The sequence below is a fragment of the Haliaeetus leucocephalus genome, unplaced genomic scaffold (assembly GCF_000737465.1).
Source record: "Haliaeetus leucocephalus isolate CR32 unplaced genomic scaffold, Haliaeetus_leucocephalus-4.0 Scaffold587, whole genome shotgun sequence".
Taxonomy (NCBI): domain Eukaryota; kingdom Metazoa; phylum Chordata; class Aves; order Accipitriformes; family Accipitridae; genus Haliaeetus; species Haliaeetus leucocephalus.
The window spans coordinates 6,110,159-6,124,769 of NW_010973023.1; the positions used below are offsets into that span (position 1 = coordinate 6,110,159).

The 14,611-nt window shown below is 42.8% G+C and overlaps 1 protein-coding gene across 2 annotated transcripts in view; it reads left to right on the forward strand.

Moving 5' to 3' along the window:
* Positions 1-14,383, forward strand: part of GLIPR2 (GLI pathogenesis-related 2) — a 39,890-nt gene extending 25,507 nt beyond the window's left edge. The window contains exons 6-9 of one of the 2 annotated variants that reach the window (XR_775051.1): positions 2,883-2,986; positions 11,521-11,598; positions 12,666-13,066; positions 14,299-14,383. Coding sequence is in view for 1 of the 2 variants with exons in the window: in XM_010577952.1 (XP_010576254.1) it covers positions 2,883-2,986; positions 11,521-11,598; positions 12,666-12,826 (343 nt within the window). In the remaining variant the exon portion in view is untranslated. Of the gene's footprint in view, positions 1-2,882; positions 2,987-11,520; positions 11,599-12,665; positions 14,197-14,298 lie in introns of those variants that run through there. The other variant, XM_010577952.1, reaches the window with a different exon arrangement.
* Positions 14,384-14,611: the final 228 nt, after the last annotated feature.

The following is a 14,611-nucleotide window of genomic DNA, read 5'->3' on the forward strand; positions in this document are numbered from 1 at the left end:
CTTCTGCAGTGCTGAAGGCTGCACAACTTCTTGTTAGTCTAACGTAAAGTGGATCCATCTTCCTGCTGTCTCACTTAAGTCCTCCTTACTGAAATTTGAGTCCAATACTGCTTGTCCTCTTTGCTGTACGCATGACAACCAGATTACTTCTTTTCCCTTTACAGCAACCTTTTTCAAAGTAGATTTGAAAATCTTCAATTTTTTCAGGATGATCCTCACAGTACAAAGCAGATACCTGCAGGAGTAAATAAATGCTGATTAAACTATTCAGAAAACAAACGTCTTTCCATAATAGCTAAATAGTGGCCGGTTTGATCCCTGCAGACATGAGATCTCATCTCCCGTTAGGCTTTCTACCATAACCATGCAGCCTTCTCCACGCCAGCTGGCTGGGAGCCAGAGAGGCTTTGGCCTTTCCAGAACCTGATTTACTGTGCCAGCTCGGTGCTGCACCGTCACACAGATACACCAGCTCCCACACTCCTAGACCAGGTGTTGTGCGGTACAACGCACCGTGTATGTGGCGTGTGGACATGCACTCTGGCAGCAAGCAAAATCTGATTCTGTCATTATTTTTTCACATTTCTTTTTTTCTTGAGGCAGCATGATAACTGGATACAGTATTTCTAAGAGATGGAATGCCAGTGACTCATCCACATACCTTTGTAATCATCTGGGGTTTTCCTTCTGTTCTTCAAAGTGTTGTTTTCATTTCTGTTTTACATGCTGCCTCACAACGAGGAAGAAATTTCGTTGACTTGTCAATAACACTTGTTGTGTCTCCAAAGTGCTACAGTTGGTTTGAACAAGTCAACTTGTATAAATAGTTCAGATTATTCTGTCAAATATGCATTGCTCCACATTTATCTCCAAGGGTGCTATTGCCCCTGCTGAGTATTTTTAGGCCCTTCTGGAATTCCTCACAGTCCTCTCTGGTCTCAGCTGACTTTCCCCACTGTGGTGAATAACAATAGGAAACCTTTGGTTGCAGTCTGTAACTTAACTTGTAAGAATTAAGAAACACATGTTCAGAGTCTGGTGAGACTGGTTGATAGCAAGAACCAGAAATGGTTTGATCTGAATAGAAGACATGAAATATAAGAGATCTCTTATTTGTCAGGACAGATTTTGCATAATCTTAAATTCAAAGAAGGACTTCACCCTTTCTTTAGGTATATCTGATATCTTTGTTGATATGTATCTGGTGTATCTCTGGGTACTTTTCTGTGCTTCTCTATCTGTGCTGAAAATGGTCTGTTTCCTACTATTTTCAGTTCCAGTAATTGCGACAGGTTAGATGAACTGACTATTGGATCCCTGCTTTAGCATGAGATGAGTCACCCTCAGCAGGTGTCTGTTTATCTCTGACTGTAATGAAGCATAGGGTGATGATCTCAGATGCAAATCTCATGCTTTCAACTGCCTGAGCTAGAGTGAATTAATCACCCTTTGTCTCAAATCCTTGGCAACTTTATCCGTGTGTAATGTGTACTTTGTTCCAGTCTTGCCTCTTGCTTGGGATGTGGGAATCCTTGAAGAGAAAAATTACAGGACTGTAGTGATATAGGGCATGAAGGATCATCTAGAGATCCTCTAGTTCAGGATCTAGCAGACTGACAACTGACAAGTTTTCATTATTTCTGAATTGATGGATGTAGCTAAACATTTTTTATTATTATTTTTGTGGGAGGATTAGGACAGAAGGAAATGAGAACCTAACGAATGAAGTACTAACTTGGGCCAAAATGTTCAGCTGGACAAATTTCCTGTCTCTGGCAGATGCCAGTAATTCATGATTAGGGCAGGAGTAGCAGGACAAAACAAATGTGGTGATCCTTCCCCCATTATCTTCTCCCGGATATTACAGATTTCTCCTGGAAATTATGGTTTCCCTAAGCAGTAGGTTTGTTGCTGTTGTTTAATAAGCCCTGAAGATACACACACACACACACACACACACAGAGTAAATTTGTCTAACTCATTTTCAAACCCACTTGTGCTTTGGTGTCTGCATCGTCTGTAGCGATGACTTCTGCTGCAGTGTGGGAAAAGTGCTGTGTCTTACTTAACTTTTAAGTCTATGACCTGATGATTCTGTGTGTTGCCTCCTATTTCTTGTGCCACGAGAAATAACAAATGGTCTTTCCAATTTCACTGTCTCTGTACTGAAGCCTTTCCAATGTTGAATAAAGAGAATAATTGTTTTACACATGATGTTATTCTTAACCTTATTGTCATAAGACAACAAAATACATCCCACGCTCTCACACATGTCAACTTCTATAGAAACAGTGCTGCTTATCCCTGTGTTGGTGTACACAGTTTTTGCCTCAGGTTCTCTGTGTGATCCCCTTCTCTTCCATACTGTCATTGCTCTTGTTTTGCATTTGACTTTTTTCCATTTGTAAATGTAGGGGTTTTTACACTTGCTTTGACTGAATCCCCACTCAGGTCTTTTTTTTGTCTCACTGAGAACATTTAAGTTACTCCTGTGAGGTGCCTAGAAATGTCAGGAGGTGACACCTGTAGCAATCGCTGCAGGTACTTCTCTTTCCACCAGCAGCTGCAGCTAAGGATGGCCAGTGGATTTCCAGGTGCTGGGCAGAACATGGTGGGGGGAGATCTGCCCTTTGATTTCTTCTGGGACCTTCTCATCAGTGACACAGATGCTCATGAAAGAGAGGGAAAATGGCCTCCAGGCCTTCCCTTTGCCTAACTCCTAGGTCTGTGTAAGCTTAAAGCATCCCTGGCTTCAGGGCTTTGCAGCTGAGTAACTTGACTTAAATCGTCATCTTCCAGCAAAATTCCTTGCTTGCATCTCCCCCTCCTCTCAGCTCACTGTGGCTGTGGTCCGTAACTTGGCGTGTGGATTCCTTTGCTAGGTATGCAGAAGAACTGGCTACCACGAGGGTCCTCAAACACAGCTCCGAGTCTGCTAACGGAAAATGTGGAGAAAACCTAGCATGGGCATCCTATGACCAACCAGGTAAGCTTTCTTCTCTTGCTGCCTCACAGACACTGGATAAATGGCTTGTCTCATGTACTTTGGGCTCCGAGCATCTGGTTGCAAGAGTAGTGGTGTTTCCTCCGCTTTGAAAACGGAGCCAGCCCAGCCCAGGCTCCGTGGGGACGGGGAGCAAGGACCACCCATAGGCATGGAGGGGGTCAGGGACTGCCGTGGTGTGCTACGTCCCTTCGGAGGTAAGACTTGGCTCCCTGTGTCCCTGCTGTGCTACTCGTATGTCCATGGGAGGAGAGAAGGAAGCCGTCAATGCCCTGCACTTCACCTTTATCCTTAGTTTGTCCCAGCCAAGGAGAGGGCTGACCGCAGGCCAGCTGTGGTGAGGAAGGTGGAAAAATGCCCATTGCGTGTTACACAGCAGTTCCTCTTTGGGGGGGCAAACGTGGGGCAGGGCGGACACCAAAGTGACAGAGGCTAGTGTGTTAGACATCTAGTCTCTTCTGCTCTGTCAGAAAACGGGCTTTGAGCCTTCTTCCGTGCCTTCACTTTAGAAGACAAAACCTCTCCGTATATTTTCTGATCATAAATGTAACACGTAACTGGCGGCCTTCGGTTTGGATGCCCAAGGAGCTGAGTTTTGGCCGGGCTGAGAGCCTGCGGTGAGCCCTCCGCTGGAGCGATGTTCAGGGCTCATGCCTTAGCCTGCTGAGACAGCAGGTGGGATGTATTAAAAGTGACCACTTGCTTGCTTTATTCCCATCTACCCATGGAATTTCCAGCACAGGGAGACAGCAGATCATTTCTGCAGGCTGGAGGCCCTGTTTGAAGGACCTGGAAATTTCAGTTGAGTTTTAGACCCAGGGACAGCGCTCGGTTCCTCTGCAAGTGCCAACTCTAGTCCCTAATGGGTACTTTTTCATGTTGAAAAAGAAGCCCGGGGTGGAAAAATACAATTTGATCTACTCATATTTGGCATTCTGTCCATCGCAAGAGTCTGAGGCAAGGGTTCAGAGCAGCATGGGAAAACACAGATGTATGGCAAAGTTTGCATAGTGGCTATGACTCACTGACTGAGCTTACTTCTCCCTTCTTGTTTGTGTTAATGGCCTATGCTCCTTCCCCTGAGGTTAAAGTCACAGAATTGCCATTTAGAGAGCTGGAAACAAAACAGATGAATCCTTCCATAAATTATATAATGCCTGTCTTTTTCTGGATCCCATTTGTTTTCTTCAGTGCGCTATTTCCATACATAACTTGCCAGTTTTCAGCAATTTTGTTGCTATTTTTTTATGCACAGGATTGAATGTCTTGCTGAGAAAATTAAGCTGCATCCTCTTTTGTTCTGTAAAACGCTTCGACATTTCCTATGCAGCAGGATCATTCAAAATACCAGAATGAGAAAACTAGCTCTTCAAAGAAAGTTATTCTCTCCTCTGGGCTTAGTCTTCATCTCTGTGGAGTTGGTTCATTCTTCCTTTTTTTCTCATATAGTTCCTTTGGATAGTTAATTTGTACCCTGCTCAATGAGGCTGAAATTTGTATTAAGGCATCCATTCAAGGGCTTAACAAAGGCAGGCAGTGTCTTCCGGTTTCTTTCCCAGATAAAGCAAAACTCAATAAACCTCCAGCATACTCTGTATTCTCTCTAAAAAAAAGTGATGCTATTGTTTATTTTGGCTTTTATTGAGTTCTGTAATAGTGCCAGAAGATCCATTTCTTGTTTCAGAGAAGATTTAAGCTTTCAACTACAAAAGCCTTCTAGTTTGACTCCTCTCCTGGTACAAGAATACCTTGAATTGTATTCAGGATTTGAGAGTTACATAGCCTAAAGCTGTCGCTGGAAATATGTTTATCCCTGTAATCCAAGAAATAGTTGACAGCTGTTTCCTCCCTCCAGTCCTGCAGGAACTGCTCCGTGGCAGACTTCTCTTTGTCTGTGTTCAAATAAGTGAGCTGTCATCTGCCACTAATGCGAGAGACCGCAGCCTGCCTTGGCAGCTGTAGTATGTCAGGCTTCTCGGGATGCCTCATCTCATTTCTCATGTGTCCGGAGGCTGAAGGCAAGCGCTGGATGACTGAATTCTGGTTGGGATGGCTGGTGTGGTCGTGAAAACGTGCCGCGTTGCCTGTGAAAACACTGCAGCTTGTCAACTCGGGAGAGTTCGTAAGGGAAATTCACTCTCTGTTATCACCCAAATCTGTTATGGGGGGAACCTGGGTCTGCCTACAGATGGGGACTAGTGGGCAGAGCGGCACAGCCACCCTCTGCCCCAGCCCTGGAGGAGCACGCTCTGCCTTGATGCCTCCCTTGCTGTCTAACACCAGGCTTATACAGTACTGGTAAATAAAGTCAAATAAAATAAGGACCTATATGAGGAACACTGGAAGTAGAGGATTACTTCCTGAAACCTTTAGTACGACTTCAACCTAGGTAGATATTTTATTTCTGAGGCAAATTTAAATCTACCTCTATCCTCTTTCCCCTCAGACTGGTGGAAGGAAGGTTGTGATAACAAAAGCTAGACAAACATTTGAGGAGAGTTCTGAGGTTTGGGGTACTTAGTTTTCAAGTAGATCACCATGGTGCTGCCCATCCTTGCACAGAAATATGTCCTGTGTGTTTTTATTAGAACGTTTTTAGCAACTTACTCAGTGGGATTACTTGAAGATTTAAGGATTCTTTGGTATGAGGAGAAACAGTAAGGCTGGGTCCGGAGAAATTAAATGCTGGGGGAGCTGAATACAGTAGTAGGGCTGCCATAGCCTTGTGTTGCCAGTAGTAAGGCTGAGAATGTATTCCCAGGCTTGCGCACACATACACGGCATGTACATGTATGTGTATATGTGCAGGTGGCCACACAGATCAGCACAAACAGATGCCGTCAACATTAAAATGAACACCATCAGTGGCCTCATCCTGTTCCCCTTTTTGGCTGATCGCAGTGAAGTATGTTACTGGAATATATGTATAAAAATAAAATAATATAACATAATATATGCATATAAAATATGTATTTCCCAGTAATGGATTTTTAAAAATAGATATAATTTGTATTTTTATAGCATTAAATTATATATATATATATATATCTATCAGTAATGGAAATAAAATTCCAGTGTGGGTCCCTCCAGCAGCTGAGCTCAGACACTCAGTCCACCCAGTAGCTGCCCCTGGATGCCAGTCTCCCCAGTTGCTGGCACCTGGACGTACCAACCCCTGAGGCTGCACTCCCACTCCAGCCGCCACTACAGTGCGTCTTGCACACAGGCACATGCAGGTCCCTGGCCGTCAGCCAGGACCCCCCCTTGTCTCTGCGGTGGCCGTACACTTCTGTAGCGATTCCTCCCAGACCACTTCGCCTGCTCGCCAGCTGGTCCAGCTTGCGTTTTGCTAGTACTCGCACCCACACTGGTCCTCCAGTTGCCGGCATCGCAGACACCCAGGTCCCTGCAACCCTTGGTGTGATACCCGTTGTTGGCACTCACCCCCACCCGCCCACATCCACAGAGAACAGAGCTCCTCACCCAGGAAAATAGTTAGAAATGAAATTTAATGAGGCAACAGGACAACTGATGAGATGCAGAGCATGGCCAGGCAAGAGCAGCGACACCTGTTTACATGCAGTGGCCCCTTATTCTCTCTCTGTCCTTCAGAGAGTCGTGTCAGCAGAAGAACTTTACACCAGGACTGTTAGTCCTGTGTATGGACTGACCTCACACGGTCAAGCCTCTGACGATATGAGGCAGCTTGAGGCACAGTCAGCGTGGCCACGTTACTAGCTCATAGCTTCGGTAAATAAAATCAAATCAGTATGCTGATTCGGGACCTGGTCTGGGGCAGAACTATGCTTGGACACTAATTCAAGGATTGTTGCATGAAATTTTTATGCGATGTAGATGTGTTCAGAGAGTCACGGTACTGATGAAACTCATTAGAGCAACATTCAGCCTCTTCTGTCTGAAATGAACACCTAGTAAGTCCAACCGAGCAGGTCATCAGTCAGCTATCGCTAGGAGAAGGGTGGAGTCAAACTATGTTTCCAAAGAGAAAGTGTTGAAATTAAGAATGTGGTTTACAGCTTTGCAAACAGGAAGGGTATGTTCAAAAAACCAGCAGTACGCTAATTGGGTCTGCAAGTGGAGCAACAGGAGGGAAGCTGCAGTGCTGACTGTAGGACGGATCTGCATGCTTTTTGATAGACGTAAAATTCTATCATTTCTGCTATAATAGGGAATGAGGGGTGAGAGCGAGATTTCTTTTCTGTGTTCTTTCTTTCCGATTGAAATGCATTTTGAACAGCAACCAACCCCTGTTTTGGGGGAGCTTTGGGGGAGTGGGAGCTGTTTTCAATGAAACATTGAAATGCAAGGGAAACAGACGCTAAATATAACTGCATCACTTGTTCCGTAATAATTTGAAATGGAAATACTGTGGTCAGTTCTCTGGACCAGCAAGTCTGAGGATGCAAGTTGCTGCTAAAGCAGGTAGGCTCGGTGCTCTGCTGACCCCTCTGCTGTTCTCTCTCTGGAAGCCCGGGGTCACTGGGCTCAAACCAGAGTTTTTGCTTAGTCCCCTGTGTATCAGCTGTCGCTTTCAACATTGGTTTGGCGTGTGTCCCACCACTGCATTGTTTACTGCTCCCCAAGGGGCAAAGAATCAGAAGAAAAGTATTCAGAGGTAAGAGAGGGTGTTTAATCACTAGGTACCCACCTGTCTTCTCACATGGTAATAACTTCCACATAGGACCCCCTCACCTTCTGCGGCATATGACAGATAAAATTCATTCCCTTCACTTCCAGGACACTTCTTTAACATGAGTTCAAGACAGACCCTGTCAAAAGTTGCCTAGTCCTTTGGTCACCTTCTCTTTTGCTGAGAACAAGTTAGTCTTTAATTTCTCACAGCCTATGATGTGATGACTCTTTTAATTCAAGGAGGATGACAGCAATGCCATATAATGATAGCCTGATCCTGCACATGAAAAATGGAGCATAGCTATCAGCTTCTAGGCTTTCACTGCCTGGCTGCAATAAGTTGCAAGCTTTCATCCACGAAGGCTGGGAATTAACATGTCATAGATTGTGCTACCCAGCTATGCTCGTTGTCTTTCATGTACAGGACTGAAGTTTTCTTACCCGATGCCGTTGCCATCTCCCTTGAATTAAAGAGTTACCAAATTTTCACATGATGGTATTCTTTAAATTAAAAAAAAAAAAAAAATTACGAAGAGATACTGTGTTTGTCAAAGCTTCTGTGTGTCCTGCAATATTTCCATTATGGAGATTTTAAGTTCTTGTCACATGGAGCCTAGTTACACTTAGAGCTACAGTAAGCAGAGTGGGGATGACTTTCTCTTGAGCTACTCTTTACGCTGTATCACACTGATACCTTGACAGAGGGAATGAAGTGCTGGTAGCAGTGGGAAATGCAGTCCTACATCTGTAAAAATGCTACTTACATACTATAGTCACTTAAGCACTTGTATACATAAAATACATGTGCTTCATAAGGCCTGATATGTCTGCAGTCACATTTTGTACTTCTGTTCCACCCGGCTTACCACAAACATATCTAAATCCTTCATAGCTTTGAAGTCTGGGGTGGGACAGGATGATCTTCTTGTTTTGTTTTATTTGGGTTTTTTTACTATGTGCTTTTTCTTTTCCCTCAGTATTGCATAAAGATGGCTCTTTACACTTTTTTTCAGTCTTCATTTTAGCTTTAGTGTGAGTAACAAATGAGCAGATATTTACTTGTGTTACAGACTTCAGCCCTAAAAGAGGTCTACAGGGTTTGTTGTTTGGCGCAGGGAAAGGAGGAACCTACTGTTATTCCTGAAACATTTACTTTGGGAAGCAAGAGAGGGTTTTCTACTTTTTTTATGTAGAAAACGTAAATTGACTCTACTAAGAGAGCACTATTCCTAACAAGCAGTGTGGCATAGATAAGTTCATAGTACTTTCGGTCCACAAACCTCTCAAGAGATGGCATTTCATTCAATATTTTCTTTTCAATGACAGCTCTGACAGCCAGCTTGCCAGGCTAACAACGCCATCCTTTTAGCAGACTGCACTCATAAGAAACTGAAGTTTAAAGAAGTTAACGCAGTGTCTGACTTCTACAACAGTGCAAGCTTAAGACTTTTTGCTGCAAAATAGCAAAACATGAGTCATTGCTGTTCTGCAGCCAACAGTCCACCAGGGACCCGCGTTCTTCATGGCGGTAGGCTTAACAGCATTGGCAGCTTGCTATGAAATCAACCGGCCTTGCGTTATACATCCTGGAATGCTAAGCAGAAATTTCATTATTGATGTAGCTCAGGGAAAAACCTGCCCCTTTCCCCCCCTCCCAGTGTCTGACACAAGAATTTCCTAACAACCAGTAACGGAGAGAAGTAACATTTGCCTTTTGGGTGCAGAGCATCTGCAAGTTCTGGTCTGAGCTTCTGCCCTCTGTGCTGCCTGTTCCACAGGACCCACTGCAGATTATCAGAATCTGCTCCTTTCTGTCAGGTTCCCTAACTGTTCAACAGGAAACAAGGAAGGATTATTTCTTTGGCAAACATCAACCTTGGAGACCCACAGACATGTAGTGCTACATCACTGGCTATAGTCACAGTCATTATACAGCTCTGGTCAGTAAAAGCCTTTGATGAGACGAGACAGTGCTGGACACAAGGATTTCCACACAGTAGCTGCTCCTAGGAATGTATATTTGAGGTGTCTGACTGGAGTACCCCAAGTTAGAGTGCCTCAAAGGGGACATTCACAATGGCTCAAGTGCTAAGTAAGAACCACTGAAAATAAATGCACTCAGAAATTTGAAGTATTAAATGCTGATGAGAACATGGAAAAATAGAGGATGTCAGAAGTGTCATTTTTCTTTGGGTTGCTTGGAGCTGCAAGGGGATGTCTTCATATACCTGCATCCACAGGTGGGAGGCCTCCCTGTAGAAAAGGTCCCTGTGCCCTTTTGCTCAGAAAAATCTGGCAAGGCTCACTTAAGTCTTTTCAAACCTGTTCCAAGACGGAGGAGCTGGTGAAAGCTGTATGTAGCAGCCTAATGACAGGAGCACTCATCCAGGATGAGGGAGATGTGTCTTCGCTACCTTCCAGGCTGAAAGTTACAGAAGGTTCTGGGCAGAAAAAAATGTAAGCTCAACGTGTTAAATTGCCAGATGGTTTCTTTGAGGACATTTCTTTGAGGACTAAAGGGATTTCTGCCCCCATCTCGATCCAAATGCTGTGCCACACAGATAGATCTCTCTTGTCCAAAGGTTTTTCTAACTTCAACCTTTTAAATTTTTAACAGCAGACAAGAATTGGTGGATGGTCCTGTTCCCTGATCTGTTGGTGGTAGTATAGTACTCTTCGTCAGCTCTGTCCTACCAGGCAAGCACCTTGCTGCAGAGATCTTCCCTGAAAGGGACGAACTCTACTTGGTTCTACAGCTGTTTTGTGGGTTGCCTGTCCAGGCTTTGAGCCAGGCTGTGCTGGCCATGGCCCCGTACTCCAGTGGAGAAACCGATCGACTGTGTTTGCGTCGAGCAGAACTCAAGTCATTGATGGCATGAGATGCTTAACAAAAAGCATTGGACTAATCAGTAAGTTAGTAAATTAGTAAGTTAGTAAATTAGGAAGAGGGGCTGGAAAGCTGCCTTGTGGAAAAGGACCTGGGGGTGCTGGTTGACAGCCGGATGAATATGAGCCAGCAGTGTGCCCAGGTGGCCAAGAAGGCCAATGGCATCCTGGCCTGTATCAGAAATAGTGCGGCCAGCAGGAGCTGGGAGGTGATCGTCCCCTGTACTGGGCACTGGTGAGGCCGCACCTTGAGTCCTGTGTTCAGTTTTGGGCCCCTCACTACAGGAAAGACATGGAGGTGCTGGAGCTTGTCCAGAGAAGGGCAACGAAGCTGGTGAAGGGTCTAGAGCCCAAGTCTTACGAGGAGCGGCTGAGGGACCTGGGGCTGTTTAGTCTGGAGAAAAGGAGGCTGAGGGGAGACCTGATCGCTCGCTACAACTACCTGAAAGGGGGTTGTAGCGAGGTGGGGCTTGGTCTCTTTTCCCAAGTAACAAGTGATAGGACAAGAGGAAATGGCCTCAAGTTGCACCAGGGGGGGTTAGATTGGATATTACAGAAAATTTCTTCACCGAAAGGGCTGTCAAGCATTGGAACAGGCTGCCCAGGGAAGTGGTTGAGTCACCATCCCTGGAGGTATTTAAAAGACGTGTAGACGTGGTGTTTAGGGACATGGTTTAGTGGTGGACTTGGCAGTGTTAAGCTAACAGTTGGACTTGATGATCTTAAAGGTCTTTTCCAACCTAAATGATTCTATGATTCTATGATAACTGAGTAGCAATAGCTATTGCAAAACCAAAGAGATTTGGTAAATAACATGTACTACATTTCAAAAACTCTTTTCAGTAAAAAGGCTGTTTCTCCATGTTTCTAGACGTTCTTGCCAGCTATTAACAGAAGATCTTGCTGGCCAGGCTGTAAGTGAGCTACACTTCTGTGTTTATGTCATGATTCCACAGCAGATTTCTTTTGTCTTTCAGGAAAGGATGTGGCTGACAGATGGTACAGTGAAATAAAAAATTACAGCTTTCAAAACCCAGGGTTTTCTTCTGGGACAGGTAAGTTCAGATTGGGCACTGTCTCTTCAAAACCGCAGCTTTTATTTTAAGAAATTGGCTAGCCAACTTGTTTGATATTTTTCAAAAATCTACCTTTTTTCTTAGAAAAAAAATTTAGGAGGGAAAAGAATTTAGAATTTCCCCCAAGTTTTATATTAGAAACTGACAGAAGGATAAAAGGAAACTGAAAAATGAGGAAGTAAGCAAAATCTGTGGGGTTTCTTTATACTGTATTTTTCTTCCAACTACAAAGTTTTTAAAAGGCAACTTATTTTTAAGGCAAATTAATTTGTAGAAAATACTAAACTGGAATCATATAGGTGTCTTACTAAGTGTACTATCCTGTTGTTTACATTGACATGTGACTTCTACCAAATTATATCAGTCCAATCAATCACAGAGATCACTTCAGATATAATTTGCGGATCAGGAACAGGCCATTGACTGCATATTGGCAATCTGGTGTTGAATGAACCTAAGAACATTGTTCCTTGAATAATGCTCAAGCGGGAGATATGCCTGAGCTTGTTTCAGATGAGGAAAATCACGTTTTTCTCCCGTGAGATTTGTCTATGCATAGAGGGAACAACTGACAGAGCAGCACAGTGCAGGGGTGGCTATTACAACTATGCAGAAAAAGCCACAAAACCAGTATTAGTTTGAACAGTTGCACATGCAGACACATGGGGGAGTACGAGATGGTTAAAGCAACTAAATAATAGTCACTGTCAGGACTGCTGTTCATACTGCAGGGAGTAAAGACCGTGATGTCTTTGTCAAGTTTTATATCAGATACTTATCAAACTACTTCTTTCATGATTCTTCTACTAGGTATTCTTATTTGGATATAGGACATGGAAATGGCAATAGTAGTGCGGAACCAGATCAGATCAGGCTTTTTCAAGACAAGATGCTAGATGTAGGGGGTTTTTTTTTCATGTCCTTAGCTTGTTCTCCTGTTAAAGAAACAGTTTTGTATTGTTCTTTCTTTCCCCTACCCTCACGTGTTAAAGGGAATGTTACAGATTTAGTACCTAGAATGAATGCATATGTTTCTCTTTCTTCAGGTCACTTCACAGCAATGGTTTGGAAGAATACAAAAAAGATGGGAGTCGGAAAAGCATCTGCTAGTGATGGCTCAACATTTGTGGTGGCTAGATATGATCCAGCTGGAAATGTAGTAAATCCAGGCTATTATGAAGAAAATGTCCTTCCTCCAAGAAAATAACTTTTTTTTTTTTTTTAAGGTAGCCTTATTGCCGAATGACAGGTGAACCTGGATTTGGACTTAACAGTGTTTGAAATGAAGTACAATTCAATGAAATTTCCTGTTTGATACTGCTGTTCACTTCTCATTACAGAGGAAGCAATTACATGTTGCTTGAGTCAATATGCACATTAGGTCCCTGTTATTTCTGAGGGGGCTTCAGTTTATTTGAGGACAAAGTATATGCAGCATTTCTGAAGGGTAAAATTTATAAGGGTTTTTTTTAATAGTTTGCATGAACTCTGTGTCAGCATGTGACTAAGCACATGTTGGAAGTCTTTTTTTAAACATGCAAATTTATCGCTTTCTGTAAACTGAAAATACCAGCTTGTAATTATATCATGTACTCCCAATTTTCCAGTATTTTTTAATAACTGTAACTTCTTTGCTCTATCTATATCTCCTACTACTGGGGCCTTCTCTCTGCAGATGGAACATATGCAAAACTGCCCATATGAAAGGTACATGTGTAAAATGTAGTGGCATTCAGACCTATGGGTTTTTATTAAGAGGATCTCACGGAACACTAAAATGTTGCTGGCAAAATTGTATCTGTCAAGCAAGCCATAACTAACGCATGACCTGAAAGCTACTAAAATTGTTTAAATCCCAGCGTTACATTTTAGGTGCTAATATTTAAAATCTCTTTGAGATGAGTGTATTTCAAGTTCAAACCCCATCTTACAGTTTACAGTATGTACATTGTCTTACAATCAATTGTTTACTTCTGTTACAGGAAAGTAAGATACTACTTTTCCTCTTAGATATTTATGCACAAAAATTTTCTTTGATGGAGCACGTTGGATTTTTTTTCTCAATAACTTATTTTTTTTTCCTAAGGACTATCTTCTGCAGGTGTCATGCTATACAGACAATGACATTCCCAAATAATCTCTTGTCTCTAATAATGTCACAGTAAGAGGTATTCACATGGTCATAATTAAAAGATGTTTAGTCTTTGTTCATATTATTCAATAATAGTAAAAGTATTTCACATGCTGGATTGATGCCTTGAAAAAACTCAGATTGAATTTCCTTAAAAACAAGCAAGCAAAATTTCTGAGGACACTTTTTTCTCTTACGAAATGTGGATTGGGCCATTTTGGCCAGGTATACTGTGATTCAATTTGGGGTTTTCTTTTCTTTGTAAATGTTTTTTTTGACTTCTGCTGAGATTCTGTATGCCAGAATTTGGTTCATGAAGAGTGCCATTACGGAAATACTTCTTCTTGTTTACACAGTTGTAATAAACTACACTGTTATGGCTTGATTATATGTTGCTGTGATGCTGTATGTTAAAATCTTTTTTCTGTAACCAAGAATTTAACGCATATAATGGACATCTGAAAATTAAATATTTTTGATTATGAATTACTCAAGCTTTTGCTGTTAACCTGTGTCTTTGTTGAATAATCTTCAAATTTTATTTCTAGGTTATTAACATATGACATTATTACTTTTGCAACATGGACCAAATAAGAGCAGCAAGTATTCTAGTCCAGGAAAGGAAGACGAGACCTTCTAAGAAGCGATAAATCACACAGCAGATCGTTCGTCACCCCTTTATACAAAGGTTGAGGTAACACTTGAAGCCGAAGCTGAAGAGGCGTACCTCTTTCTCCCTTAAACTCCTGCTTTGTATCTCATTTCATTTTTGCTGTTCCCTCTCTCGGCTGACGTGTTCTCAGTAAAGATACCCACTCGACTCCCACTCAGACATGTGTGTTTCAGTAACTGCAGTCTTGG